The 25,941-nt window shown below is 49.1% G+C and overlaps 2 protein-coding genes across 2 annotated transcripts in view; both read right to left on the bottom strand.

Annotated features, from left to right (window-relative positions):
- DHRS12 (dehydrogenase/reductase 12) overlaps positions 1-9,002 on the bottom strand; it is a 29,067-nt gene extending 20,065 nt beyond the window's left edge. Inside the window, 5 exon segments of the mRNA XM_070240047.1 lie at positions 236-298; positions 301-340; positions 6,280-6,362; positions 8,013-8,193; positions 8,895-9,002. Of these exon segments, the coding sequence (XP_070096148.1) occupies positions 236-298; positions 301-340; positions 6,280-6,362; positions 8,013-8,193; positions 8,895-9,002 (475 nt within the window).
- Positions 9,003-24,130: 15,128 nt separating this feature from the next.
- TMEM272 (transmembrane protein 272) lies at positions 24,131-25,100 on the bottom strand. Its single transcript, XM_070240300.1, has one exon. It carries the CDS (start codon positions 25,083-25,085, stop codon positions 24,696-24,698), a length of 390 nt encoding a protein of 129 aa, XP_070096401.1. The 5' UTR covers positions 25,086-25,100; the 3' UTR covers positions 24,131-24,695.
- Positions 25,101-25,941: the final 841 nt, after the last annotated feature.

Genomic DNA, 25,941 nt, shown 5'->3' with positions numbered 1-25,941 from the left:
AACAGAACATCCTCATCCTCCCACAGTACCTACCCAGTGGATGGTCCCTTCCTTTCCCCAGAAATCTAACCAACATGCTGTTTAGATTGAATCCAACAAGTAAACTTGATTACATGAACAAGCCTCACCATAGAAGATTCTAAGATGTTGGCATAGAGATCCACAAACGTATATATCAGTCCACATGCACATAGACGAGAAATGTACACACATGAGATTTATCCTCTACTTACACTTACAAAGCTTACCAGAACATTGAGTTTATGTTCCTGATTGAAATTTTCCACAAATTTCCAGTTTTCTTGGGATCAGACAAGTCCACAATGTGCAGAAAGATGTTCTAAACTAGAAAACAAAAAAAGTTGTAAAGCTTTGTTAAAAAAAAAAAAAAAAGATATAAGCAGAGGCCGGCCCCACAGCATAGTGGCTAAGTTCGGCGTGCTCCACTTCAGCAGGCCAAGTTCATGGGTTCGGATCCCAGGTATGGACCCACATGCCGCTCATCAAGCCATGTTGTGGCAGTAACCCACATATTAAATGGAGGAAGACTGGCACAGATGTTAGCTCAGGGCTAATCTTCTGCAGCAAAAAAAAAAAAAAAAAAAAAGAGCATAAAATACTAGTACATGGTTTTAAAAATCAAAAAGTTTGGAATGATACAAAATCAAAGTAACAGTCTCATTTCTCAGAAGTACACCATTGCTCACAGTTTCTTGTGAATCATCCAGAAATATTTTAAGCACATACAATATTTATAGGCATTACATATTATATATTTAAAGCATTATACATATATATAAAATATATGTGTGTATGTATGTGTGTCCTTTTCCATATAAATAAGATCAGACTATACCTGGTTCTATATCCTTCTTTTTCACTTAACAATATGTTTTTGGAGATTTTTTTTGTTGTATATAAGTCTATCTTTTAATGGATACGTAACATACTTTCGCATGGATGTGTCATCGTTTCCTGCTGCCAATCATTTAGGGGTTTTTGTCAATATTTTGCTCTTAAGACAATTCCTAAGGCACATTATAACTATAAGATGACAACTTCCTCTGTGACTCAGTCCTTGTTTATGACGCTCATCAATTCCTGCCTTGTGATACAGTTATCTCTGGATGCAGCTCCCTCCCCCAGTAGACTCAGAACTCCTTGATGGAGGAGCCATGTGGAATATCCCCCTTTTCCTTTATGGGGTTCACACAGCCATACACGTAAGTGACACAATGTATCTCTGTCCCCAGCACACGAATCAGACTTGTATCCTCAGTCTCTAGTGAACGCAAGGATACCCCACTGAGCTCCGCCAGGCATCAGTGACTTATCACCCACTCAAGGCAGAGATTTCTGCTGCTGCAGGGACCTGAGAACTGAATCCACAGGCAAGATGCTGAGCAACAGCCACAATTCCTTGGATAAAGCAGAGAGTTCAGTGCCCTGCCTCAGTTTCCCCATTAATCGAGCCATAGAACCCAAGGCTGTAGTCAGAATTTCTTTCTACTGATCTCAAAACATTGTTTTTTCACCCTGAGACAAAGGCTCAGAGAATGAGAAAACAGAAGCAACCCCACATTTTCGTGACTCAGAAGGTCTGTAGTCAGCTTGAATACCATATTCAGCTTAAGTCTGACACAACTGAGTGTTCCTCCACCTTCAAGGGATAGGAAAAGCCTTGTCTGTACAGGACCACACTCTTTTAAAAAGACTCTGAAGGTCCTCGCCCAGCCAGAGCGGACACAGGCTGCTGACTCACTCCTGGGCCGGCCCTGAGCCTCTACCCACGATGGCAAACTGAGTCTAGACCCTGACCCTTTCATCTGACACCTTCCCCCAACCAGCCCCAGACGCCCTCCCACCCAACAGTGCTGTGTGATCACACAAAATCCAGGTTCAAAAACCAACAAAATTCAAGTGAACTAGACTCAGTTCCACTTTGGACATTCTACAACCTGCTTAAGCTTTCTAGGAGCACCTGAAGTGTCTCAGAATTAAAAAGAGGTAGGAGCAGGGAAGACAGAATCACTGCCCTAGACAAATCAACCACGGAGCCTGGTGAAATGAAGCATCATGAAAAGGGCAAGGAGATCATCTCTCTCCCTCTGGGAGAAAACAGGAAGCCAGAGGGCACCCAGAAGGAGAAGGCAGCGGTCAGCTGTGATCAGGAGAAGGAACCAGGAGCAGGCATATGTGTATAAAAATCCCCGATGTGCTGGTCCACAGATGACAATGCTGGCCCTAGGAGCACTAGGCCCCACTGTCCTCACTCTTTAAACCCTGGGGTACAAGTGCTGTTATTGAGATGGGACAAAGCTCAGCAGGGCTCCTTTCTGTGGAAGAGATACCATCTAGCTGCTGTGGGGCCCAGGACTCACGAGGTGACATCATGGGAACCCCTCTACCAACGTCAGAGGGTGAGTGTGATGAGCAAATGGGAAACAGTGGATGAATGTGCCCTCAGGAGTAGAAACCACCATGTAGGTACAAGGTGGTAGTTAATATTCATGTTGAGTACTGGGGAAGCTAACTCAACCATTCTCCACAAGCTGGAATTCCATGTTGGCCTGGGAGAGCTGGAGAGTGGAAACACCTGTTTTTCATCTTGGTGCTTTGATGTTGACGGGATCAATCCCCACAAGACATAGGGCACATTGACAGCACCTTCCAGCCACATCGGGAGTGTGGCAGGAGTTAAATGTTGCCCGGGTACTGTAGCTCTGTGATCTTTCTCCTCAAAACCCATTGCTCCAGTCTAATCGATGAGAAAAGCATCAGACAAACCCCAATTGAGGAACAGTATACAAACCACCTGACTGGTACTCCTCAAAACTGTCAAGGTCATCAAAAACTAGAAAAGTCTGAGAAACTGTCACAGCCAGGAGGAGACTAGGGAGACATGACGACTAAATGTAATGTGGGATCCTGGTTGGGATTTGGGAACAGAAAAAGGGCATTGGGTGAAAACTAAGAAAATGTGAATGGACTTTAGTTAATAATCATGTATCAATATTGATTCATTGGTTGTAACAAATGAATCATGCTGATATAAGGTGTTAACAAAGGGAAAATCTGGTATGGGGTAAATGGGAACTCTGTACTATTTTCACAACTTTTCTGTGCATGTAAAACTATTCTAAAATTTAAAAGGTTATTTTTTTTTTTAAATGTTGCCCAAGGAGATAACTGCCAGACAAGTGTGGTGCCCTTCTATCCAGGCGGCTAGATGGTAATGAACTACAACAAGAAGCTTGAGGAGGGTCCACTCTGACTTTCTCCCCCAGGCCCATGGGGAACATTGCGCCAGAGACAGTGGGCTGGTGAGCAGGGAGCCTGCTCTGTGACAACAAGCACTCCTCCCCCAAGCTTGGGGCCACACACGCCCCCTCTAGAAAGAGCACCTTGGCAGGACAGTCCACACACCTGATCTTACCAAGCCAGTGTGTACGAGCAGCTGATTCCCACGTGACCTTGAGCCTTCCTGGGGGCCCAGCTTGCCTACGCTCACTTGACTCAGCTGGCCTGCCACTCACTACCCCCAGGCCCTCCTGCCCAAGGGACCATTGCCCTTCGATGTCCACCCAACCACGCAGCCAGGACCAGCCCCTCCAGTGTCCTCACTGCTCTGCCTCACACCTCTCGTGCTTCTGGGAGCATGCCAGTTTCCAGCTCCCATGGAGGCAGGGCCAAAGCACTGATTAAAGAGAACTAGGGAGCTCGAAGCAGAGAACGTAAGGTTGGGAGTGGTAATAATATTAGTATAAACAATACCAATAACACCAATAATAATAGCTTCTCCTACTGATTGAGAGCTATACGTTCTATGATACCCTGAACTTCCCATGTCTTAGCTCTTACCACGTTAAGTCAGTCAGCATCTAACAGAAACTTCTTTCAATAGAGGGAATTAAATGCAGGGATAAACCTGGTTTCCCAGGGTATGAAACGAGAGGAGAACTGCACTGGGACTGGAGACGTCTCCCAGAGATCAGTAACAGCAGGAAGCTCCTGGCAGCCCTAGGCTGGAGGAACAACAGAGGAGGTGGTGTGACCTCGGCCCAGGAACCATGGTGGCCACCAGCAGGAAGCACCACACAGGAAGTCCCCTGGCCACTGCCAGGGAAGCCAAATATCCTGTTTCCCGCTTCGTCCCACCTACGGATCTTCCTCTAATACCCCCATTGGCCAAACTCAGCTAGAAGCCGGCTGAGATGGGAGCTGCTGGGTCCACACCATCTGCTCCCCCACCCACCCCCCAGTGTGGTTCCGAGCTGAGCAGGCAGGCCCAGGGCGGCCCACATGCTTCACTGAAAGTGCCTGTCAATCACTTGAATCCCCCCAAGACTGTAAGGGGCTGTATCTGTCTCTCCAGCTCCCAGCACACTGCCTGACGTATGGTCCATACTCAACTATATGCTCAGAAATGAATAAAGTAACATCACCCTTATTTTTCAGATGAGGAAACTGACGTTCAGGGAAGCTAAGAACACTGCCCAAGCTCACAGGACTAGTGGATGCAGAACCAGGACTCAAATCAGAGCCCAGCTCCTTTCTACATCCCACGCTGTTTGCGTGTGGGGCTGCCTATGAATGAAGACCAGCTGAAGCTGGGGAGTGGCGCCGCTTCACAAACAGGGAGGAGCGGTGCATCACTGGCAGCGCCTGGAGGATGCACTGAGTCAGGGGAGAAACATCCACGGGGATGAGCAGTCAGGCACTCTCAGCCCTGGGCCCTCCAAGCTCGCAGGGCTGGAGGTCACTCATACACACAAAAGATGGGGAAATTACCCGTGCGTCTGTTCAAATCCCACTTGTGTGTGTGTGTGTGTGTGTGTGTGTGTGTGTGTTGGGGGGGGGGGTAGGGAGGGAGGGCAGCAGGTGAAGGGCTCCCTCTCTCCCTCCCTACCCCAGGAAACCGCCTTTCAGCTCTATATCCTTCCCGAAGACGGTGGAGTTGGATATAAGGATGGCTCAAGATTACAAGCAGAACCACACTGTCATCCTCCTCCATATAAATCCGCTTCGTAAAAAATATGGCCCAAACCACAGCGGGCTGGAATCTAGGCAAGCCCTCCTCTGCCGGTGACCTGGGACTAGTATTCTTGTTGCATTCTGCAGCAGGGCGGCACGAAGTTACCAGCAGGCGACAGGCAGCCTTCCGTCTCGGGAACTGCGGCTCCGGGTTGCAGCGGCACTTGCGGACATCAGCGGAAGCTTCAGACACCCTCGCGTGCGCCAGCACTCGGCCTCCGTAAGGCAAGGCATCGGATGGCGTGAGACCACGAGGTCTGGTGAGGAGTTGCAGGAACAGCCACTTGCTTTGAAAATGCTATTTTAAAAAATTAATAACCTTAATGAGCAGATGCAAAATATTCTACTCTAGCTTGGGGCAATTTTTTTCTTTGGCCATAATCCAAGCCTGAGGGTGCGGGGGCGCCGTCTGCCCCTCCCCACGTCCCTCCCACGGGCCCCTCAGTGGAGCAGCAGCGGAAGTGGGGCTGCTGGACAGGAAGGTCCACAGGAGAGAGGAGGAAACCCCCGTGGGAAGGAAGGAGGACGTTCTTCAGTGAAAGTGAGGGGCCCCTCGCTCCACTTTACACTTCCCACCCAGGGCCAGCATCGTGGCGTACAACTGTGCAGGTACACAGGCCTCACATTCAGAAGGAACCCAGGCTTGTTTTAATGCTCTGCCTTCACTATCTTGAAATTCTTAATTTTAAACAAGGGCTCCACGTTTTCATTTTGCACTGGGTCCCACAAATTACGTAGCCAGTCCTGGTTCCAACTCTCTCAGGAGAGAAAGACCACAAAATGTGCACCAGGTCTGAGAGCTCTTGTTAGAAAGTGGCTGTCACCATCACCAAAATGTTGTTTGTTGTCCCTCTTTATTGGAAGGCCACTGGGTCAGTTCACAGCCTGGCTGGCAGCAACTGAGTTGCCCTTAATGTGTCCCACGGATGTGGGCTCCTTCTGGGGTGGAAACCCCTGCAGTGCCATTGCCCCGTATAACGCCTCTGCAGCAGGGACTGTCCACTGCCTGCTGGCTTCATGGGCAACCCAGAGCAGGGGGTCAAACCTCGGTGCCTCCGCTGTCCTGGGTCAAACCCTGCTGCTGAGAAGCACTGGCTCCTGCTCTCTGTTGGCTGTGGCTGCCTCCACTGCAGAAGCACAAACATGGGCCATCGCCAACCCAGGGAACACAGGCAGGAGTCCAGCCCTGTCCCAGCTGACCCTGGAGGCGAGAAACCCCTGCAGGAGGGGAGAAGAGCAGTTCACCTGGTCACTGCTGTCCCTGATGATCTCACCTTTGGCACCTTCTGCTCGGTCTTGATCTCGACAAACCAGGTGAACTGTGCCACCTGGTGGAAATCATCGAAATCATCTGTGAGTTATAGTCATGGCTATAGCTATGGAGGCCAGCTTTTCCAAATGAAGAATTTAAGATATATGGCTCACAGAAAGAAGACCTGAAATTGAGACTATTCTGGAAATCTAGATGGATGCTCCCCACAGTTAGAGCAGCAGGCATAATATTGAGGGTGATCCTGGAACCTGCCCTCCTGCATACCTGGTCTGACTGACAGTGCCTCTGGGATGATGTCCTGATTTTTTTAAGGATCTGAACACATGAAGGATGAGAAGCGTCAGTCTTGGTCACATCTGCATCCCTAGCATCTCCTGGTGGTACCTGACACAGAGGTCTCAACCTGGCTGTACTTTAGACTCACCTGGGAAGCTTTTAAAGCTCCAGATGATGGGGCCAGGCCTGGGTTTGTTTTCAGAGCTCCCCAGCTGAGTCTAATGTTGAGCCCAAGTTGAGAACCACTGGCCGAACAAGGAGCAGGGACTCAACAAATATTTATTGGATGGTTGAATTCACAAATGGCACTCAGACTATTCCAGCAAAGGCCATACTATCATCAGTTAAGGTTTATCGAAGAGGAATGCCTTGGCTGCGGCAGTCAAGAAGTAGTCATTGCAGAGCCTGCTTTCTTCCCTTAAAATAGCCCACTTCATCAAACGGGGTCTGTTTCACGGGAAGCTTCCAGCTACCTATGTAACCAGCCCCTCCCCCTCCCCCCTCCCCCCAGCACTTAGAGTACTTCCCAGTTGCTAAGATGCAGTTAATCCTCGCCCTGACTAGGCAGATAATTAAATACAGCTCCAAATGGTATAATATTCCCCTGGAAAATGCCTAGCTCGATTTTAGAGAAAAAAAATAAAACATCCTGGGCATCTTGAAAAGTGATAAATTCCCAACTTATTTTTCCAACTTCTGCTGGAACATCAATTTTTCCTGGAGAAGAGGCTCTGGAGAGGCTCTTCTAGCCACCACAGTGCCATGTGGTGACCCAGGGCAGCTGAGTTCTTGCAGGAAATTCTGGCATTTACCCAGAGGAAGACTTTGGCTGATTAAATAATTTATGGGGCACCCGGCAAGCCTCTTCACAGAACCAAGGTTAGGGAAGAGAAATAGGAGGCCACGCCCAGCTGCTCTAACCCTGCGGGCCGGACACCAGGAAGGAGGAAGGAAGGTCAACCCCTCCCCTCTCCAGTTATTCTGAGGGCGCTGGTTCTTAACGAGGGTCCACAGCCAAATTGCAGTGGACTCCCAATTTCCCCCCATCCACCCTCCCCACCTGCCATTCTCATTGAGGAGATATGGGCTAGGGACAAGTATCTACATTTTTTAAGTTCCACTGGTGACTCTGATGCCCAGGGTTGGCTGGAGCCCCTCACTGCTCTTAATCAGAAAACATTGTGATGTGTGGCCAGCCCACAAGCTCTCTTGTGCGCTAATCAAGTATCGAGGAAAGGTTCCTTCAGTTACTTGCTCTGTCCGCCTCGATGCACAGCTTAGAAAGCTGGCAGCTGTGCCGATCACCACGGGACCACTGTCCAAGACTCCTGGCTGTGCTAGCCGGGCCCTTCCTGACCTGCCTGTGACATAGGGCAATCTCCCCAGTGTGGGCAGGCCACAGGCTGGCTGCACGGTACAGGCTGCTCACCCCACTTGGCTATTTCAGGGGTAGTTGCTTTTCCAAAGCCACTGTTCCCTCCGATGACTCTTCCAGGAACTTGGACCTCCAAGTCATAAGGGACAAAGTCCTCGGATGCAGACGCATAGCCACTCCTGGAAGCAGCAGACCCACAGAAAGAATGGCTGTAAGGAGCCGGGAATACAAACCACTGCAGGGAGAAAGCCTAGCTCTGGGGTGGGCATGATTGCTCTCTCCCAGCACATCATACAGTTCCTTCCTTCCTTGGCCTCCCTGGTCTCATGAACAATATCATCTTCTCAGGGCCTACACTTCCTGTACCCTTAGCTTCCTGAACTTTTGAAAATATTTGGAGATTCCAACAATTTGACATCAAAACTACCTTTCTTTGCTGCCTGTGATACTGGGAAGTGCTCCCCCCCAAAAAAATCCTTCGATAGATGGATTGTTTTGCCTTTATCCCATTTGAGGGTGGGGGTGGGGTGCCTAGGAGGCCATCAGCATCATGCTATTGCGTGGCAGGACAGGGAGCCTGACCTCACTGTAGAAGGACCACAGCTAAGGGGAGGAGATTTGCAAGTGGGGAATGAAGGAGGAGGAAGGTTGGGTTCTTTGAGCTCTGCACCCCCGCAGAAGGTGCGAAGGCTCCTTCAGGGCTACAGGGCATGTGCTGCACAACCCTAGTGGGCACCAGTCAGATGGCAGTGATGGGAGATGTGTATCTGCCATAGGACAAGTTTCTGGCAGATGACAGCAAAGCATATTGAGGAGGTGCTTTTTCTAATTTGCACAAAAGCATCCTATTGGATAGATGCAACCCTGCATTCCTTAACTGTTTCTGCCTTTTGAGGTACCTCTTCTTCCTTTACTTTCCTAGTATTTCCTGCTTACAAAATTGGCAGAGGGCAGTGAAGGCTGAATGGAGGGGGCCTGGCAGGAGGGGGCCTTGAGGGCAGAGCTCTCCCCACACACCAGCAGGCCAGGTCTCAGAGCTTGCATCTCTCACCCAAAGAGCAAAGTGATTTCTCGCCTGCAGTGTAGGACGGGAGTCTTTCCCTTGAAAGGTCCACAAGAAACCCAGTGCCCTCCCATGCATGCTGTTTACACACACACTGCCAACAGCTGGTTTCCTGCCCCATGCCCTCGTAAAGCTCAACTGCCAATTACACGTCCTGGACTCTGTGACGAGGCCAAAGAATGTTTACGAGCGTGGCTTTGGTCTGGAAGTCACTGCCACAGGAGCAGTCATCGCAATGTTTCTTTTCCCAGCATCTATAACTCGCCTGAATGTCCGGGGCAGCTCAGAGAACGCCCTTCCCATTGTTTCTGCTGCTAGTGGCCCAGTTAGTGGGGCAAGCAAGGCTTCCGACTATTCCAAAGCTTTCCTGAAAGGCTGACTTGAAACTAAAAATAATATCAATAACGGGCTTTGGATGGAACAGCCTGGGTTCAAATCACACCTCTGCCTTTTAATAGCTGTGTGATCTCAGGTGTTGGCTTAACCTTTCTGAGCTCCTGTCTCCTCATCTGCAGAAAGGAGATAATAAGAGGTACCTCTTGGGCAGCCTAAAAGAGGTCATGTATGTAAGGCATTTATCGCTGCTCTTGGAATAAATTAAGATATCAGTAAATAGTAATTGCTATTATTATTACTGTTATTAATGATGACATTAATAGCTTCTGTGTTCAAAACTGAGTTCCTCATTTGGCCCCCAGCCCTTCAAATCATTAGGAACTTTGAGAGCATTTTAAACCATAACCAAAGATGAAGCTAGAAGATTCGTTTTCCCCCATGAGAGGTGGGTCCCAGGATCACTGTGAAAAGGATTTTCTTGAAGAGGCAAGAATTTCCTAAGAGCCAGGGGCCTGGACGTCAGTGAATAGGGGCCTAGCCAGGAGAATGCACTGGTGGGGAGCATCCCAAACCACAGCAGAGCCAGAAGAAGAGTGGGCCACAGAGAACATGCCAGAACCTGGCCCCAAAGATCCCCCTCCTCCAGAGGCAGGAAGCTTACAGGCTTTGCTCTGTGACACCCGGCTAGAGAAGCCCTTGGCCTCTGGGCCACCATGTGGATCCTATTAGAGACTCAGGTTTGCTGAGGGAGGCACCTGTAGATTAAACCTCTTCCTCCAACTCCCGGCTGTAAGCTTTGCCAAATGGGTGGTGCCAGGCTGGCCTGCAGGCCCTGTCTTACCCTCCCTCTGTCCTGTGCCTTGGCCCTTTGTCTTCAACACAAGGATTCCATCCTGGTCCAATCTGTTGTTAATAATAAGACTTGGCTATTTTGTATCCCCCCGCCCTCTTTTTTGGGAAGCATTTTATCTTCACAAACTCTTGATATCAGTCCCTATTTTTCAGTGCAGAGATAAATGACTTGTCTAAGGTCACAAGATGGAGGTGATAAAACCAATGGAGGTTTTCCATTCTTCCAACACCCAGCCGAGTGCACCTCCTACTACACCAGTGATGCTCAAAGGTGCTTCCCAGACAAGCAGCATCAGCATCACCTGGCAACCTGTTAGAAATGCCTTGTCAACAGTTCAGGGTGGGGCCCAGCAATCTGTGGTCTCACACGCCCTCCAGGTGATTTTGATTCACACTGAGCAACCACTGTACTTAGTGTTTCCTGAACCCCTGACAATAGGAATCGAGCTCCCCGGCATCTGTTTCCCCCAACTGACCCAATACGGAATTCTTAGGTCCCACTCATATCTGTCACGGGCATAGGAGTCTGTCTGGTTTTTTTTGTTTTTTTTTTAATTGCCCCTGGTAATTCTTAAGTTCAGGCAACTTTAGAAAACAGTGAAGGGATCCTGCTGCCTAGGGGCTCAATATAGGGAAGCTTTATAAAAATCCTGGTGTGCTGAGAAAAAGCACTGTAAACCCAAACTACAGACTCTCCCACTGGAATCAAAATAAGGTGTTGTCTTTCCCTCCAAATCACTAAATGCACACCAGCAGGGAGACCTAAGTCTGCATCCTCATCCCCCTCCTGGAAAGAGTCTAGGGAGAGACTTTTAGAAGCCTGCTGCCCCTGGGCAGGCGCAAAGCTGACTCAAGCTCTTCATGCCGCGTTCTGTGTAACATGGAAAGACCCAGCAAACAGTGGCCACTGCCAGAGTACACCCCTTTGAAAGAAAGAGGCTGCCATCACATTCGCCTAAATTCAGAGGGCCAGTGCTGACAGCCACGCTTCCCACCCTGCTCGGCAGCGCTGGCCCCTGAGAAGGGCCTGCACTTTCCCCAAAAGGATGTGGGCTGGAGGGAAGGGAGGAGCAGGAGGAGCGTGGACTTCTGCCTCCCGTCTTGGTAAGATGGAAATTGGCCAGGCTGCCTTAGGAACTGATAAAACCCTAGCGCAGGAAGGCGCGGAAGGCTCAGATGACTGGGCTGTATATGAGAATCACCTGGGTGGGGGCGGTTACAAAATATCGGTCTAGGTTCCAGTGCAGACCAACTGAATCAGAACCTTGAGGGGTAGGGCCTGAAAAGGGGGATTTTCAATCCTCCCGCGGTTATTCTGACGTTCAGACTGGGTAGAGAACCACTGCGTGAACCTAATTAATTCTAAGATGAAAACCTTCTCTCCATGCCCCGCAATGGGCCACCCCTTAAAACCACAATGAGGTAGAGGGCCGGCTAGGACACAGGAAGGGTGAGCAGGGGCCGGAAAAGCCATCAAGCCCCGTTCACCAGGCGCACCTGAGTGCCCCGCAGACACCCGCTCCGAAACCCGCCTCGGAATGTCCCGGCTGGAGCCAGAGGTCACAGGCCACAAGCCGCTTTTTCTTAGAAAAAACACACCCAGGAAAGCACCAAGCCGGAGTCTCGGCTAGCAATTTAGAATAGCCCTGTCTGATGCGGAAAACAGCCCCATGAAGGCAGTTCCCGGAGCTCGCCCTCCCGGGCGCAAGGTACAGCCCAGGATCGCGGAGGCGCCGGGGCCGCCTGACGTCAGTGGGTCCGGGGGCCCCGAGGGGCTGCACCCCGCCGGCCAGCCCCACGTCTGCCTGCGGCTGATCGCCAGCAGCAGCCACTGTCTCTTAGTCGGTCCCCCGACGACGTCGCGGGCGCGTCCCCGCCAACCCCGCTCGCCCGCGCCGAGGCTGGCCACGTGACAGCCGGCCGGCCCGGCCCACCCGGCGCGCGGTGCTCGTGCTGCACCCTCGGCCACCCGGGGCGCCTTCCTTGGAGCCTCCGCGCAGCCCCGTGGCGAAGCCCGCGGCGCTGCGGTAGAGGGACCGCATGGGGCGCGCGCTCCCGCTGCCCGGGCCCCCGCTCCCGCCCCTCGGCAGCCGCCGGCGCTGACGTCATCCAGGTTATGTAAGAACCCCGGCTCCTTCGGGGCTGTTCTCTACCGAGAAGGCGGCGGGGCTCCGAGTCGGCCTGCGTCCTCTGTGCAATGGGGAACGCTCCCCTGGCCCAGCTTTGAAGAGCGACCCCTCCAGCCCCAGCCTCGCAGGGTAGGGTGAACGAGGGCGGGTCCAGCTACTGGCCGCACTTGAGGTCCACGTGGTCCCCTCCGGGTTGAAACCCGGCGTCAGTACGTGTTTGGGGAATACCTGCCGGCTGGGATGCAGAGATGGCACTGCAAACGCACCTTCTAGAAAATCATGTGGAATCAAAAGATGAGGCTTAACGATACTAAAAGGGTTTCTCCATCTGAAACTATTGTAATAATTACCATTTTAAAAGTTCCTACACATCTTATTTCACGCAGTGCCCCCAGTAACTCAGCGGAGCTACCTGTCCCCTCTCTGCAGGCGCAGTAAATCAGGTTGGTAACGTGCACACAGTGACAAAAGGTGGCAAGAGCCAAGGCTGGGTCTCCTACCTGAGAGGTACGTCTGAGGCCGAAGTCCAAACTTTTGCCATGAGTTCTGCAACTCCATGCATTATCTCCTCCAAATCTTTATCAGCCTCCCCCGACTCCCAGGCCCAAATGAACATACAGTGTAGGTAAAAACAAAGGATGGTTGCTGGGCCAACCTAGATCCCAGGCATGTCCTCCAGCCTCTTTTGGGCCTGTTATAAGAGGTGCCTGTAAGAATCAGGCACCTTGGTCCACGTCTGACCTCCCTCACTCTGGGTTCAGGATGGGTACTAGGTTAAATTCTGCACTGGTTTACTCAACTCGCCCCTAGACTGAGCTGCTCTTATATAAGATGTGCTGAGACCAGCTGATTTAATGGCCTCATTACCCAGGATATAGGATGTAGGATCAGTGCCCTCTCCCAAGGGAGCATGTTTTTACTTCAGAATAACTTTTGAAATAAAATTTCCCCAGAACAGCTTGCTTCTCTGAACAGGACTGTGAGGTCCCTCGGCACCGCTCTGATTCCTGACAGAGTGATGAAAGGAAGTTTGAACACGCGGCATTCTGCAAAACCGCCCAACTGGGTGTGACTTTCAATGCGTGTTCAGTGTGGCTGGGAGGATATTTTAGACCCCCAGAGTTACACAACTGTGCTTTGTACACTCTGCTTTGTGTTGGTGATGGGAAAGGTGTCAGTCTGCTCTGAATTCCTCTCACCCCCTCAGGAATATGCCTTTGGCTCACAGAGCGGGTGGGAAATTGTTTTGAAGCAGAGTCTATTGAGGGCATCAGTGACAGCTTGAAGTAAAAGGGTGGGTGGAAACGCAGCTCTCCCAACCTGCCTGGTGAGCTGGGCACGCTGCATGACCACTCAGTCTGCTTTCTTATTTGTGGATGGGAATGAATACACTCACCTCATGGGGATGTTGTGATGATTAAGCACATTTGTAAAGAGCTTATCGAAATGCCTGGTTTCACATGAGGTGATCAAAAGCTGTTCACTTCCTTCCTTCAGTTTTCTCCTCCATGCTACAGCCACACCATGTCCATTCAGTCAATGTTCCATGATAGCATGAAGCATGTCACATTTCGGCCTCAAGTCAACAAGTATCCACTGGGTGCCGAGGGCATGTGTTATACACACTTACTTCATCAGCGGTTTTAAGAAGACAGCCCGTGTCTCAAAAGCTCCCACTCTCCCCTGGAAGGTGAGTAACACATACACAAAAAGAAACAAAGAACAGTGTGGGATTAATGGGAAAAGGCTCCAGTTTAAGTAGGAGTTAGCTGAGCTGGATTTTAGTCCTATTTCTGCCACTGACTCCCTGCGTGCCTGGGGGTAATAGTGATAAAGTTTATTTAGGGCTTAATAAGTGCCAAGCATCGTGGATTATGTAACTTAATCCTTACCATGACCCATAAGGTTGCTCTCGCTATTATCCCCACTTTACAGATGTGCAAACTGAGACTTAGTAGGGGGTTAAGTCCCTTGGCCGAGGTCATAGTCAGCACATGCTAGAGCCAGGATTTGAGGCCCACCAGTGACTCTAGAGCCCAGACTCTTATGCACTGTACCATACCAGATGGGGGCAAGTCACTTAGGCTCTCTGGGCCTCAGTTCCCATCGAAATGAAAAGGGGATCAGGCCAGATGACATCCGGGGCTCCGACTTTCTATGTCTAATAAAGGAATTACATAAAAGTCTTAAATAAATTAGGCCCAAGGTGCTTTTAAGAGTGACATCAAGTGGGCATAGTGGTTCATTTCACGTGGGTAGAAAGACTCTGAAATATTTATTATGTGTCCTCGGTTCCAATTTGCCACTCAAAAGCCGAACAAAAAAATCATCCTTCAAAGCTTCCTTCAATTGATTTAGAGCCCTGAAGCTAATTTTGACCAAATTGGAAGGAGAAGCAGAAGGTGTGGACTAAAAAATCCATGGCTTCCTGCACAACAGGTTTACATGATAGGCGGTCTGCATCCACACAGGCTCGCGCGTGCGCACACGCACACATATGCACACACACCAGTGTTCGCATCATCTTCTGCTGAAGCTCAGTACCAGTTTCTCCAGCCCAGTTGTCATGGCAACACCAGCTGCCAATGAGATCATGGAAGACAAGGTTATAATGGCAGTGGGGCCTTAATATTTTACCTGGCAAAGCCACTTAGATAATAAGATGAATAACCGTAAATCATAAATCCATAGGAAGCCCAGGCACCCCTCATTGTATGTGTTTCATGTGCCCTTGTGGGTGGGGAAGAGAAATGAAAGCAAAAGGAAAGGAACAAAAAGGAAGGTAGGATGAGGCAGCGGGTGGGGAAGATCTCTGAGGCTGATCCCTCTTATTCCTCGGAGTAGATCATGCACTGGGTCCTGACCCTGTCGGCACTCAGATTAAGGAATTGGTCTCTTTTGTAACAACAAGAAGGCAGTGGGGGCTCCCAGCCTTCATCACAAAAGGCTTATAAGAAACCAAAGGTGACTGTTTTCTGGGGTCCACACTAACGAGGAGAGAAGCAGCCCAGGGAGGGCATGGCAGACAATGACCCAGCCACACAGTCCGCAGTGGGAAGTGGACTCTATTTAGAAATACCTTTCTAGTTGCCTCTCCGTGTCCCTTGATGCCCACCAGCTTTTACAGACTGGCTCGCCCCTACCTGAACCAGCGCCCTAAAGAGCAAATCCATTTGATTTACGGGTGTCCTTCCTTGCACAGGAAACTAGGCGGTGGCGGTCTCTGGTAAGAGCTTTGGCAGAGGGAACAGGAGTGTGAGAGAACTCAGTTTACACTGAATAATACCCTTTGGTGCCTTTGAATTTTGTGCGGTGTGCATGAATTAATACTTATTCAAATGAAACATATGCAAAGGTCCACCTTCTTTCTCTAGCCTTGGCCACCTTCCAAGAACTAGATGTGTCCGGTGAGACAGGTCAAGGGCAGGGCAGTCCTGAAGCCTGGGAGATCCATTTCCATGTAACAGAGTAATTCAGGAAGTGGCTTCCCACACCCGGGGCTTGTGTTGGTCCTTGTCTCTCAGGCAATCTGTGTCTAGGGCACTCGGTTCACGGCTACCAGGTCCCGTTCTGAACGCCAAAGCGGTGGTGGGGCTCTGGGGCTGGCGGCGAGGAGAGTCTGGAGGTGGCTCCAAAAGGCAGCGGTAGCCCGCCTTCACCAGTGCTCCCTGGACGCCCTGGTTCCACTGCTGCCTCGGGAGAAGGACCACCAAGGAGGCTGGGAGAGGCTGGTGGCCGCGGCGTGGCAAGAGGGGGATGGAGTCAGCAGAGCTGTGTTCAGCTCTGACGCCGCCTTGAAAGGGACACTTCACCTCTCTGAGCCTCCGTTTCCCCTCTCCACTGCGCTGTAGCTGTCCGGTCCTCACAGCATGCAGTGAGGATGAAATCAAGGAACTTTTCTCTTATTTTACAAATACTTATACTCCACTTGCTATGTGCTAAGCCCTCTTCTAAGCTCATTTCAAATGAGGAGACTGAGGCACAGAGAATTTCAATGGTATGCCCAAGATCACGCGAGAATCTAGAAAGCAGCAAAGCTGGGGTGCCAACCTGGCAATCTGGGTCCAGACTCCACACACTTAACCCCTTTTCTGTAAGGATGGGATGCTTCTCGTGGTGGCTTCTCTTCTAGAAGAACTAATCATTTTTGTGGGGCTGGAAACTTCTGCTAGCATCTCGTCCCCTTTTTTGGTTGGTTCATTGGTTCCTGTGTTTGACTTGGGAGGCTGATAGTTCCCACGGTTCCCTCTACCAGCATTCTCACCACCCCCACAAGCCAGAGGCACTCTGAGACGGAAGGTGGGGCAGAAGACCTGCAGTCAACTAAGAGTGAGCCTGTGTGTGCCCTTACATATGCATGGAATGACCGAATGACTCTGCACTTGCTGGCTATTTAATACTGGGCGATTCCATCATTCTGAGGAGGCTTGGAAGGACTGAGGAATACATTATTTTAAATTTTTATTTTTAATTGTGGAAAAATACACATAACATAAAATTTACCATCTTAACCATTTTTAAGTGCACAGTTCAGTGGCATTAAGTACATTCACATTCTTGTGCAACCATCACCACCATGTATCTCCAGAACTTTTTCATCTTACAAAACTGAACCTCTGTTTCCATTAAACGTTAACTTCCCCCACCCCCTGGCAACTGCCATTCTACTTTCTCTGAATTTGGCTAATCTAGATACCTCCTATTTGTGGAATCATACAGTATTTGTCCTTCTGTGACTGATTTACTTAGCATGATGTCTTCAAGGTTCATCCATGTTGTAGCATATGTCAGAATTTCCCTCCTTCTTAAGGCTGAATAATAGTCCCATAATGTGTAAATACCACATTTTGTTTGCCCATTCATCTGCTGATGGACATTTGAGTTGCTCCCACATTTTGCCTATTGTGAATAATGCTGCCATGAACATTGGTGTACACATATCTCTTCAAGACCTTGCTTTCAGTTCTTTTGGGTATATAACCAGAAATAGAATTGCTGGATCATATGGCAATTCTATTTTTAATTTTTGTAGGAACCTCCACACTGTTGACCATAGCAGCTGCAACATTTTACATTTCCACCACAGTGCACAAGGGGTCCAATTTCTCCACATCCACTTGTTATTTTCTGGGTGTTTTGGTAGCCATCCTACTGGATGAGAGATCGTATCTCGCTGTGGTACATTATTATTTTTTGTTATGTATCTTACAATATGTTTTATCATATCTGTGATATCCAGCTGCTGCCTCCATCTTATACTCGTTGCCTACTATACTTCAATTATACACAGGCTGTCACACGCGCATGAGATTGAAAGTATAGTTTGCTCCTGGGTATGTGGTTTTGTGGAAGGGCATAAAGTAGAACCTAATCACCTTCTCTTTTCTCACCAGCTTTCATCCACTGTTCGGGACAGCTGTATTTCCCTCAGCTCAGTCCACGGCCTTAATCCAAAAGGCTCTGCCGCTAATTTCATTGGTTCCATCAGGCTCATTTCCTTTGGCACATGACAGGGGAAATGACAATTATTTTCTCAGACTGAGCTCTAAGTTGTTCATTTGGCAAAATAAAATTTCAAATTACTGGTTTTTCTGTTTTGATTCACAGAAATGACCAGGCCAGTTACAGAGAATGCGCCTATTTAAATGAGTGTTACAAATGGTGCTCATTTTTGAGACGGATCTCTTTGCATTGATAATGGAATGAAGTTCATGATATATGCAGTGGAAAAAAGCAGGTTGCAGAATAATATGAACAATCTGATATAATTTATGGAAAAACACCTATATTAATGCTTCAGTATACATAGACGTGTCTGAAAGGACACGGAAAAATGCCTGCTGGTTCCCTTTATGGGGACTGGAACTGGGAGTCGGGCTGGGCGTTGAAATCTTTTATGTTTTACTTTATACCCTTTGACATCACTTGAATTTTTAGCCATAAGCTTGTATCACTCTTATAATAAAAATAAAGTCTTAAAACAGTCATTTTAGGAAAATAAAAGGGTTTGTGAAAGGGACTATACCATTGATTTAGCTGCTGCCTCCAGCTGTGGAGCAAGAGCCCAGTTGTAGGTCAGGTTTCCCGGAGGCCGAGCCGGAGGTGGAGCTTCCCACGCAGTGATTTACTGAGGGAGTGATCTCAGGAGAACCCGAATGCAAGCAAGCGGGGAAGGCAGGAAAAAGGAAGGAGTTGGGAAAGGATGCAGCTTCTGACGAAGTCTGGCCTGATCCCTGGGGAGCTCTGGAGCATAAATGACACCAGAGCTTGTCCTGCCCTGAAGAAGGGGGTTGGGCTTTTCCTCCCTCTTCCCCGACTCAGTCCTTAGCCATGAGTAACTGTGTGTGTGTGTGAGTGTGTATGGAATGGTAACTTGTGTACACCTCCTGGCAAGCCAGCTCTACTCGGCCGAGGGCCGGCCTCCAGGGCAGGCTGCAGGTGTGAGCCATGAGCTGTAGCACCTGCTGCCGCTGGGGTGCACCCGCTGGGCTGATACAAGGGATCCAGAGGAATCTGAGCTACCACTTCTGTCCCCAGTGAACTGGGAACGGAACAGAAACCTGCTTCCTTCTAAGCAAACTTATATACTATAAATTGATTTGTGAAAAATGCTGAGTTTTTTTTTTTTTTTTTTTTGGCAATGGAAAAGTACAGGCTACAGGACATTTTAAAGGCTGAAATATTTAAATGAAGAAAATAAAGAGTAAAAAAATTGGTTTGGAAGAATCCAATCAGACTGCAAGATTTCTGCAATCCTGGGGAAAATCCTTGGAAGGCTGGAGGAGCTCAGAGCTGCCGACCAGGAGCAGAGCTGTTCAGGAAGGAGACAGTGAGTGAGTGAAGCTGGGTATTGATGCTTGGGGAGGGTTTCTTGGAAACTTCATGGACAATGTATATCTTATCCTTGATTATATCTCCCTTGCTGCTTGGGTTATTGAGAAAGTTCAAAGTCAGCTTTGAAACCAGGACTAAGTAACCCAGGGAATATGGCCAATTACTAAAGGCAGGGGTTGATCCTGGAAGGTGTATTGTAAGGCCTAAAATTTCACAGGCAGCCTTGACATCCTTGAGCTTCACAGAGACCCAAAGACCTAACCAAGAATTCACCTGCTCTCACCAGACATGCCCCTGACCCAGCGAGAAGGTCTCCCCACCTGGCTGTTGCCCTCCCAGTCAGATTGGTTGCACACCACCCAGTCCTCAACCTAGTGGGCCTCGGCTTCCTGCCAGCCAGTGACATTATTCAAACAAGCCAATCACATCCTCCCACGGGAACCAGAGGTTATCCCACCCTCTTATTACTACAAAGCATGACCCCTCACAGCCCTGGTTCTTCACTCTCTTCCTATGTGTAACCTCCATGTGGCCTGCATAGTGTGCTGTGTCCTCCCCCAGGCTGTGAGTGTGGGTGACTAATAAACTGCTGTCAATCTCATCGGTTCAGTGTCAGCTGTGGTGCATTTGGCTATGATATTTAGGTCAGGGGTCCCTCCCCTTACCAATAGGGTGAATAGGAGGCAGTCAGGACAGAGGGACATTTTGAGTCACGAGACATTTTAGGAGCCCAATTAGAACATGTAGTATGTGTAAACCCTTAGTCCCACGCCTGGTATGGTGCAAGCAGAAAGGACAAGTTGCCTGTTCTTTGCCTGTGAAGTGGAGTTTTACCTCCATACAATGCAGAAAGAAAGTTTTAAGCTTTAAAAGCTAACTTATTCAACAAAGGAAGTGTTCTAGAGAAAACAATAGAAGATGTATTTGAAAAACATTCCCCTCCTATTTCATTTGTGCTAGCAGTAGCAAAATGCTGTCTCCCAAGATAACTTGGCTGCCATGACACCAAGCTGACCTGAAGAGGGAACTACTGAAATTCGATTTCTATGGAAGAGAAATTTGTTTTGTTCCCAGTTCCATGCTCATAAAAAGAGAAATTACCTCTAGAATCAGTAAGAAGGGTTTTCTGTTAATTCATTTTCCTAGAATCTCCGCTACAAACTCATCTACCCACCTGAGGATTATGAGTTTGATGGAGCAAGATTTGCCTAGAATGGGTCCCCAATGGTTGTCAGCTTCTGTGTACAAAGTCTGGACCCATGGTAATCCCACTGGAAGAAAGAGCTAGTGAAGTGTCCCCAGGCTTGGAGGATGATCTCCCCCAGGGTCTTCAGGGAAGGCATGAAGGAACAAATTGTACCAAGTTTATTTCACCAACAATGAAAAATGCCCACAAGGAAATGAAGCACAAGATTCAGTTATACAAACATGAAAGTTACGGACCACTGTGGCTCTTCTCTTCTCATGCTGAATCAAATGAAAATAACATGAAATACTGGAGGTAGTATCATACTGCCTCATGGTCATAACCAAGATGGGACAGTCAGGGTCAGTCTGTGCCTCCTATGTGGTCTGAGGGCACGTGTGGTTCTCTGACCTGCAGAATCAGAATCAGTGGGGCCCCACGAATCAGAATCTCTGGGTGCTGTGATTCTCCACTTTGAGTAAACCCTTGGGTGGTTCTGATGGTTCACTGAGGTGTGAGAACCAGTAATGTGGCTGACCCCAGTGAAACGGTCCATTTTTACTGCCTTCAACTGCCGTCTCTGTAGATTCAGGCAAAGAATAGGAACAAGAAGGTTTTTAGCATGATGCCCAATGTAGCAAATAAAATTAAATGACTTCAATGTGTAGTTGACCTTTGCAGCAATCTTTTCTCAGAGGAGAACAATCCCTCCCAGTTATACGGATTTGTTCTTTGAGTTTTCATAACATCCAGAAAGTTCAGGTGTTACCATGTTCATTTCCCTGGAATACTGTTACCTTATGACGTTTCCACACAAGAGGTGGTCGTGTCTTTTGGTCACTGTTGGCCAGGTGATTCCAGTCTCCAGGTATGTTCAGCCCACTTAACACCAGCATAGAATGTCTGCACTCCAGGGTCCTGTCAGCAATTATAACCATGAGCTTCCTATGCTCATCTCTGTCAAAAGCCCAGATGAGGGAAATGATACTAACTGGGAATTACTTAAAGAGCATGCAGCCCATCACTTCCTAGACAATCTGGAAGTCACCTCTGGTAAGCCAGACTTCAGAGAACTCCAGTTGTGCGCCATTTGCCTTGGCCCCAGAACTTCTGTCCTGAAATGTACCTCATCATAACCATCGCACCACCATTGAAGGGGCCCTAGTACATTATCATTCACAGCCTGCTGGTGTGTTGGTACAGCATGCTGAAGATGTCACCCTCTGGATCTCTCAGTGTCCCCTCTATGAATTGATGCACAGGAACATGATCGTTCAGACTTAACCTGTGTTTCTTGGTGGGGAGCGGATGGGGAGCATATTTTTGACTCCATGGAAAATGTGCAACCCATAGCTGATCATCATATTTTCTTTACTGCTTTGGTGGCGAGGAAACCCAAAGCCACCAATTTAGTCCAGGTTTTAGCACTTATTCAGGACCTATGACCAACACTCTCCACTGTAACTGGGGAGGGGGACATAGGAGAATGAGGACACTTCTTCACCACTTTCTCTACAGTGAGAATCTGGTGTGTAGGGGTGGGAAAAAACAGAGAACCTCTCCTTTCTAACCATCTAGCTTTTCCTACAGTTCTATTTTTAGCTATATATTCTCCTTCTGTTTTATCGAATATAGTAGTTAAAGACCATCCAAATTTGTTGTGAAATAAGGTGTAAATAGCGAAAGGAAGGAAGGAAATAAATCCTTGCACCAAGCCGTTTCTGGGCAAAGGAATGTTTTGCTGCTTCCACAGGCATAGTCGATAGGTCGTCGTCTATACCAGGATAAAGATTTCTGCAACACTCCAGGGAGATTCCCGCCTGTCAGAAACTGGGACTCTCCAGCGTTCGAGGCCTGCCTGCTGAGGTGCCCAAAGCGCTAGCCAGTATTTACAAGCTGCTAACAGGCATTTTATGCCCAGGATTTTTTCGCAAGCTCTTTCTACCTTTGCCAAGGCCCCAGCAACAAAGCTCAGAAGCACTCGTGTGGGAGGAGTGCAGGCTCCCGGGGCTCAGGTCTTGGGTGCTCACAGAGGAGGCAGAGTCAGTGATACACACCCTCAGGGAGGAGAGGAGGCAGCTGTGCATCCTCTCCTTCTCATAGTCTCTCTGTGGCCAGACTCCTCCTCGTAAGCCCCTCACGAGGCCACCAGCAAAGTATCCTAGTATCACTGTGAAGGGAGGACAGTGCTGAGATCTGAGTGGGAGAATCTCCAATTTCTCAGTCCCCAGAACCCCAGAGTCACCCCATGGGACCGTGTGGGTGGAGTTGTCGATCATGGCATGGCTGTTGCCCCCTCCCCTCCGTGCCCCAGGCAGGCATGACTCTTGAATCCCAGCACTCTTTCTTGCTGAATCTTGATGCAGCCGCAGAGTCATTCCCAACACAATGTACAGCTATGACTGGAGCAAGTGGGAGAGAACAAACCTGTTTGCCATCCTAGGCTACAGTGTGCCTGAGCCAGTGGTGTGGTCCCTGTGTGCCGGGGGAGCCTGCCTCTCCAGAGGGGGTCAGGCCATTCTCCTCCATGAATACAGAGTCCAGCTTCCCCCACCTGTCTGTACAGCCTTGGCTTACTTTTTTAGGCTAGAGCCTGGACATTCTTCTTGAGTCTCCTGCTCAGGAGTTAGTGTCAGGGACATTAAGGGAGGTGCTGGTTGCTGTGTGGCCTGGACTGAGCTTAGAAATGAATTCTGTTGGCTTTCAGCTGTGTTCATTTGTGTCCAAACATTAGCTTAGTGTCTGGGAGTGACTGATGAGTCATCTCTGGGGAAAGCAGGGTGGGACGGTTGCCCATGGAACGCCTTGCCTGCCCCACTGTCTGCACCTGCAGACTCTCCTGGGACCCCAGCATGGAAGGGGCGATAAAGGGCACATTGAGAATGGCATGAGACATCAAGATGAGGGCAGGATTCACAAGTTGCTCAGCCCCTGATCTTGTTCCACTGCTCAAGTGAAAATGAAACCAGAAAGTGTGCAGAGGGATGGGGCAGAATAAGGGCTTTCCCCCCTTTGCCCAGCGGAGGGCGCAGGCAGCACCTTCTTCTTATCCGGGAGGGAAACCAGGACCAAACGTGACTCTAGGTAACAGATGCCCAGAGAGTGCCTCCAAACTCAGTGGGAACTCTCCATGGAACTCACGGGTCCTGTTCTCTTAAAGCTACAGAGAGGAGAGAGCCTCTTGGTTTGAGCTGATATTTCTCACAAAGGGAGGTGCCCGTCATTGATGGCCACTCAGGGGTTGGTTTGTGCGTGCCACTGAGATAGAAGCACAATTACGCAGGTGCCACGCTCCCTCTGGGCACTGCCCCTAGAAACACACATGACAGAGTCTTTATCTAAAATTCGAAAGGATGAAAACTCCCCCGCAAGGGCAGACACACTGACAGGTCCCCCAGCTCCCAGGAACTTCAACTCACAACAACAACGAGAGGGGATATTAGCGATCGCTGTTGGGTGTCCTCCTGGTCTTCCAGACAAATGGGTTTACGGAAGGCTTCCAAACCCTAACCTGGCGTTAAGTAGATTTACTACTGTGTAGTATTTAAACTCAGAGACCAAAAAATACCTACATTAACAACACTGCATACAGCCCAGCAGAAACACACAAAACTGGTTTATGCCATCAGCAAATCACAGAGACGTACTCAGATAACCAGGGAAAGAAGCAGACTCGAGGCCAAGCAGAGACACCACACAGAGCCCACCGTGAAAGGATGGCTGCTCTCTACGATACTAGGCTACTGGGCCAGCCCAGAGCCCCCATGTAGAATCTGCTTCCTTGACCTTGGCAGGTTTTATAACTGTCCTTGGGAGGCCCGTACCTACCAGCTCAAACCCATCTATTTGGGAGTGAACAAGAGTGCTCCTTAACTTTCCTAAAAGGCAGCTGGAGTCATTAAGTAAGAGCATCTTTCTCCTTTTGATAACAAAAGCCATCGCTGCAAGCAGAGCTAAGATGTGTCTTATTTAAAGTCCATGCTCTTTCTATAACTTAAAGGTGCCCCTGGCTGGATGACAGCACAGAGGCAGCAATAGTAACAACAACAAACCTCGCTCTTGTAACAGTCATTGGAATTGCACCGTGATTTGAAAAGGTCTCCCATTCTTCACCTCCCTTACTTCATCCCCTCAAAAAAAATAATCCCTTGAAAACTCTTATGAGTGCAAAATTCCCACTCTGAAAGGCAAGAGTTTCTTCAGTCTGCTGGAATACTCAGTACATTTCGGTAGTTTCTCAAATGCCTGCAGGGAAAGTATTACTGCCTTTACAGCATGCTCTTCTCCTGCAACAATGTGCACGTGTCTGTGTTTGTGTGTGTTCATGTGTCTGTGTGTTAAGTGCATGCATACCTGTGTGCATGTGCATGAGCGTGTGTGCTGGAGGTGGTGGTCCTGTCTTCATCGACAGCAGATCTCCTCCTGGACCAGACATAGACACAACCACTGCACGGGACGAGTAAGAGCAGTACACTGTGGCTGAGCACGAGGACCCCAACTGCAAAGAGGTACAGGGTTTTCTCACGGTAATCCTGAGGCTGCTGGAAAGGTGGAATAAAATCAGGCAGGTAAACAGAAAAGACCCAGTAATTTCCCAGGATGAACCAGAGAAAGAGGAGGAAGCTGAGGATGATGTAGATATAACATTTGTGCACATTCTGCCTCCAGGGGTATGTACCATCATCATCATCATCGATCACCACGGAGTTGGAAAGAAGCCACTTCATCCTGGTGGAGTCGTACAGCAGGAGTGACACCTGGATTGTGATAGAAAGTGAGGGGTCAGAGGGCAGAGCAGCAAAGTAGGGGGAAGAGAGGGGACGGAAGGTGGGGGAGAAACAGAGAGAGAGAAATTTATTATGAAAAGTGCACACACTGGAGTTGGAAATGCTGCCAAAGAGTGAAATTTGATTTTGAAGAATTAGAACTGGCAAGAATGAAGGCGTCAGTGCTTAGTCAACATTCTCGGAGGCGTTCGCCTTTTAGATGTGTGAGTTGCTTCAGACAGATTTCAGAGATCAGTTGACTGAAGTTCATGTCTGCACCCAGAGTTTCGCGGTTGCTCTGGTTCCCTTCCTCGGCCTTGAGGTCAGTTCCTGGGCCTCCTTGGCTCCAATGACCTGCTCCTCGTCCTCCCATGACCACACCCGGGATCAATCATCAGCTGGAAGAGCCCGCCTCCCCCCAGCATCTGACAGCTGGTGCCCTCCTGTCCCACTTTCTCATTCCCTCACTCCCACGGCACCATTCAACCTCACAGAGACTTCTGGTCCTTTTATCCCTTCCATTTTCTCCCAGGCACTCAGGCACAGCCATTCTCACTCTACTGGATGGTCTCACCTCTCCCTTCTCCCATCCTGGACCTCATGGTTCCTTATCTGTATTTTTCTCTCCTAGCTCCCTTGCATTCCTGTCCTTCCACTAAACTCTCCCAGCAAAACTCCAAACCCGGGTGAAACTGCATCTGCCTTTGTGCTCCCACTGGCTCCCACTGGTTGCCATCACTACACAATGGGTGTCGTGACAAAGTCACGTCTCCAGCTGCAGGTGGACCTCCAGTATTGCTCATAGGTTCTTTTCCTT

Source organism: Equus caballus, chromosome 17 (genome assembly GCF_041296265.1).
Source record: "Equus caballus isolate H_3958 breed thoroughbred chromosome 17, TB-T2T, whole genome shotgun sequence".
Lineage (NCBI taxonomy): Eukaryota > Metazoa > Chordata > Mammalia > Perissodactyla > Equidae > Equus > Equus caballus.
Note: the sequence above shows the minus strand (reverse complement) of the source record. Positions and strands in the feature narration are given on the sequence as shown.

Coding starts and splice junctions, on each gene's coding strand:
- TMEM272 (XM_070240300.1), bottom strand. CDS start 25,085: ATGAAGTGGCTTCTTTCCAACTCCGTGGTGATCGATGATGATGATGAT.